At 49.8% G+C, this 4290-nt stretch overlaps 1 protein-coding gene across 1 annotated transcript in view; it reads left to right on the top strand.

Moving 5' to 3' along the window:
• AHCY (adenosylhomocysteinase) overlaps positions 1-4290 on the top strand; it is an 88310-nt gene that overhangs the window by 2738 nt on the left and 81282 nt on the right. Inside the window, exon 3 of the mRNA XM_019513095.1 lies at positions 3543-3733. Coding sequence (XP_019368640.1) covers positions 3599-3733 — 135 coding nt within the window. The 5' untranslated portion in view covers positions 3543-3598. The remainder of the gene's footprint in view (positions 1-3542; positions 3734-4290) is intronic.

Raw genomic sequence — 4290 nt, forward strand, 5'->3', positions numbered from 1 at the left:
CGGGGCAGCGGCTCCGCCTCCCGCTGCCGGAGCCCAGCGCCTCCCCCCTTCGCTGGCTCCTCACGGGGCCGGGCCGGGCCGGGCGTAGGGGCTGTAGCTCCGCGGGGAGCAGAGCAGGGCCGGCCTGGCCTGCTCCCCTGGGCGCACGGGGCCGCCGGTGTGGCGCCGGGCCCGGCTCCTGTCCTGGTGCTGTTCCTTGCACAGCCCCTGCACGGCCTTGCGGAGAGTGTCCCCTCCCCTAGCTGCTGTGAGCACTGCTTTACTTCAGCCCCAGAAAGCATGAGGAGATATCTGTAGGAAACTACTCGGGTCCCTCAGTTAGGACACATCTAAGCTGCTCCTACAGACCACCTCCACCCGTTACATGAGCAGCCCAAAGTAGCCCCACTTAAAGCTTCTCAAGATCTTCCTTTCCGCTCCACATCCCACTGCTGGTCCTATTAAAACAGGCCCTAGACAACGTTAACCTTAGTCACTTTCATCCTTCCTGCAGCAATGGCCCCAAACAGTGGCAGGTGCCAGTTAGGAGGACAGCCGGCATGTTTGACTCACTGGTGGCTACAGGCGCAATCCAAACCCAGAGGTTTGCCACTGAGCTCTTCCCATTGTGCCTGTTCTTGAACCATCAGTCTGTGGCAGGCCTGGAAGTGACTTTGGGTGGGGGTGAGCCTGAACAGGCCTCACTGACAAATTTACAGCTCTGGAGGGTGTTGGGTGGTCATGATATGCTTGGTGTGGACTCTCCCAGACCTGTTGGCACCATGATGTAGACGAGCCTATGAAGGCCTATTATGTACAAGCTATTGCTGACCCCAAAGGGGTGGGCTTAGTTTAGGAATTATTGGAATCACATAGGCCGGAAATATTTTCTGTCTTGTGTGATCAGACTGTGTGACTGTAATTACCATTAGAATCTGTGATTCCACATCATATTTACTGACTAGCCTTAACAGAACACGTTGCAAAGTCACTGGTGTTGTAGTTTAAGTTATTCAAGCCCAGGGAGGGATGTACAGAGCTCCTGAAGAGCCGAACATAAGTGGCTTCTCAGGAGAATAACAACTGTCTTACAAAGTGGCAAGTTACGTTATGGCATAGAAATAATGTAAAATAATGGGTTGGGCTAATGTAAAAGATGGGTTAATCTGCCTGTCATGGAGACAGTTGTCTCCATAGGTAAGGCTGGAAACAAGTCCATTATGAAAACCGTATCCTCCTCCTGTAGAACTTTGGATTTTGGAACTCTTAACCTCGGCTCTTACTACATTTTCAACTAAAGGATTTTTTTGTTAACAAGCAGTAAATTAGTAATCTTTTTAGTTACAGGACTTGGAAAATGATCTTCTGGATTAAAGTTAGATTTTTGTTTGGCTGGGGGGAATCATTCATGGCAACTGTGATAGGCAAAGACTGGGTTGTTTTTAATTTGTGAAGTTGTTTTATGGACTGTGCCAGCATATTCTATGCATATGTGATGAGGCACTCGAAGTCCTTATGTTCCAAAAATAAACCTGCACGCACAGTGATAAATGTAGGCGTAAGAATTGCCATTTACTGGGTCAGACTATAGGTCCATCTTGCACAGTATCCTGTCATGCACTGGCAGAGTGGGTGCTGAAAAGGAGAGTGAATGGGGTATGACCAGGATGTTTTTTCCACTTTCACACTTGCAGACTCCAGCATTTAAAGTCTAGGGAGTTCCAGTTCAGAGTCTGTATCCATAACTGCCATGCACAATAGCAATTGTTGCCTCTTTACTCCAAGAATTTGTCCAATCCCCTTTTTTTTTTAATCTGGCTGAACCATCCGCTTCCACTATATCTGGTGGCAATAGTTTCACATTTCAGTTGCATCTATAAATTGTAATGCCTAAAGTAGTGACTTTTAACCAGAGTGCTGTGGCATTCTGGGGTACTATTAGATTGGGGTGAGCAATTATTTTGGCTGGAGGGGTATGTATATGTGGGAAAGTTGTGGGGGTGGGCAGGGTGTGTACCCCTTCTTCCCTCCCCCCCAACATGGTACAGCCCTTGCTGGCAATGGCAGCAGCAGCAGGTGGCAGACCCTTGGGGTGCTTGTAGCCCATGGAGGCGTGACTGCCAGGCGATGCATGACTCCAGTCAGTTCCAGGAGCCCTACATAGCGGAAAGGAGCAGTCAGGCCGGCTTGTCTCTATCTTCTGGGGCTCACATGCGGCTCCTGGGACTGGCGCCACCACAGGGAAACTCTGCATGGTGGAACCAGAGGTCTTCTCTGCTCCCTGCTGTCAAGTGGAGCTCATGGGACTCTGCCAGAAGTGGCAGGGAGCCACACTCTCTGCTTCCCTGCAGAGTCCAGTAAGCTGTACATGTTGGCAGGGAGTGGAGAAGGCAACCAGTTCCATCGTGTGGGGCTTCCCCCTAGTGGCACACCAGTCTTGGGAGCTGCATGTGAACCCTGTGTGATAGAGTTGGCCTGCCTTTGTTCCTTGACACTACGTACAGCTCCCAGAACTGGCTGGAGCTGCATGCTGCCTGATGGCCATGCCTCCAGAGCCTGGCATGTGCTGCTGCTGCTGGGGCTGTGCACCATGTGGGGGGGCTCACATACCCCACCCTCCCTCATACCTCACAAGCCTCATACAGCCACACCCTGCCTACCCAAACTCCACACTCCTGCTGGGTGCAGGTGAGGCCTGGTCTCCATGTTTCCACCAGCCCCAGCCCCATGCTCCACATTCCTGCCCAGCTGCAGCTTTCCTACCTGGAGTCCGGAGCAAGTGCTGTTGCCAGGACAGGAGGAGGAGCCACTGGAGGCTGGGGAAGCTGGGCAGGTCCTCTGGAAGCTGCAGCAGTGGTAGCAGCAGTTGCACCTGGAAGCTGTGCATGCTGGCCAGGGTCCTCCCGCACATGAGGGTGGGAGTGAAGCGTGTAGCTTAGGTAGGGTACAGTTAACTTGGTGGGTGCCTGTGGGCTGAATGAAATCACCTACTGGGCCAGATCTGGCCCTAGGGCCATATTTTGCCTGCTTCTGCACTAGATCCTTTGGGTGTTTACAAGATGTGAGGAGATAAGGCTCAGGCTTGTCCCTGCCTCCTGATTCCCCCCCGCCACTACCTGTCCCCTGTGCAAGGAAGATAAGCACCGTCATGTAAAAATTAGTTTTTGAAATTGCATGTCAGTCCATTCACAGAAGTTATGGAGGGGTGCCTCAAGTCTGATGAACAGTGGAGAACTACTGCCCTAAGGTTAATCTTGTAAGTTAAAAAGAGCTCAGTACTTCTAAAAATTGGGCCACTTTCAATTTATGTCCCCAGGTAGGATACTCATTGCTTTCTGTACCTGCATTTGGAAATGCTGGCTTCAAAACTTAATAGAATTCTTCATAATGCCATGGGGAAAAAAAAGAAACCCTTCATGAGCTGAAGACATTTTGTTTCTCCCAGCTGTTGCATGGTGTCCGGCCTAATGTGTTTCACAGCAGTTGTAGCAAATGCCAATCTAAAATGTATGCATGGTTTCATGTACTCAAGTCCAAACCACCTGTCCTGCTTCTGCTTGCAGCTGACATCAGCCTAGCAGAATGGGGTCGCAAGGCCATCGAGATTGCGGAGAATGAGATGCCAGGGCTGATGAAGATGCGGGAGATGTATGGAGCATCGAAACCACTGAAAGGAGCTCGGATTGCAGGCTGCCTTCACATGACTGTGCAGACTGCAGTTCTGATAGAGACCCTTGTGGTGCTGGGAGCAGAGGTAAAGTGCTATCTTCAGCAAATGATTGCACACCCTTATGAAGAGATTGGACTGCTGGTTGCAGACAGATGGGTTGCATCTTCTGTTTCTTTTGGATACTGGAGCTGTCCATCCAGAATCCATAAATGCACTGAATGAAATACATGATTTGAACAGGCTGCATTCTGATGTAGGTGCTTGTTTCTGCCAGGGGGAGGTGCTCATGGTCTCTGTAACCCTTTCTTGCCTTATGAGCTGTCATATTTTATCAGCTTCAAGAATGATGCCAAAGGCTGCTCCTTGCCAAATGACTTTATGCTCTGACATGCAGTAGTATTATCAGTCTGCTGGTATCACTTAACCTCAAGTGAATGACTCCAAAACAGAATAGCATAGATTAAACATCATTCCAGTTCCCTCAAAAGTCAGCAAAGCAATTACTAAATCTGAGTATGGACTCTAGACCTCAAGCTGTCTGAAAACATTATAGGAAAAAAAGGGTTGTGACTCTAGAAACAAGTGTGGAATTTCTCATGTGACTTTAGAGGTCAAATGAAGGCCAAATGACTTCATGACTA

The sequence above is a fragment of the Gavialis gangeticus genome, unplaced genomic scaffold (genome assembly GCF_001723915.1).
Source record: "Gavialis gangeticus isolate Ggan-Ray unplaced genomic scaffold, GavGan_comp1, whole genome shotgun sequence".
Taxonomy (NCBI): domain Eukaryota; kingdom Metazoa; phylum Chordata; order Crocodylia; family Gavialidae; genus Gavialis; species Gavialis gangeticus.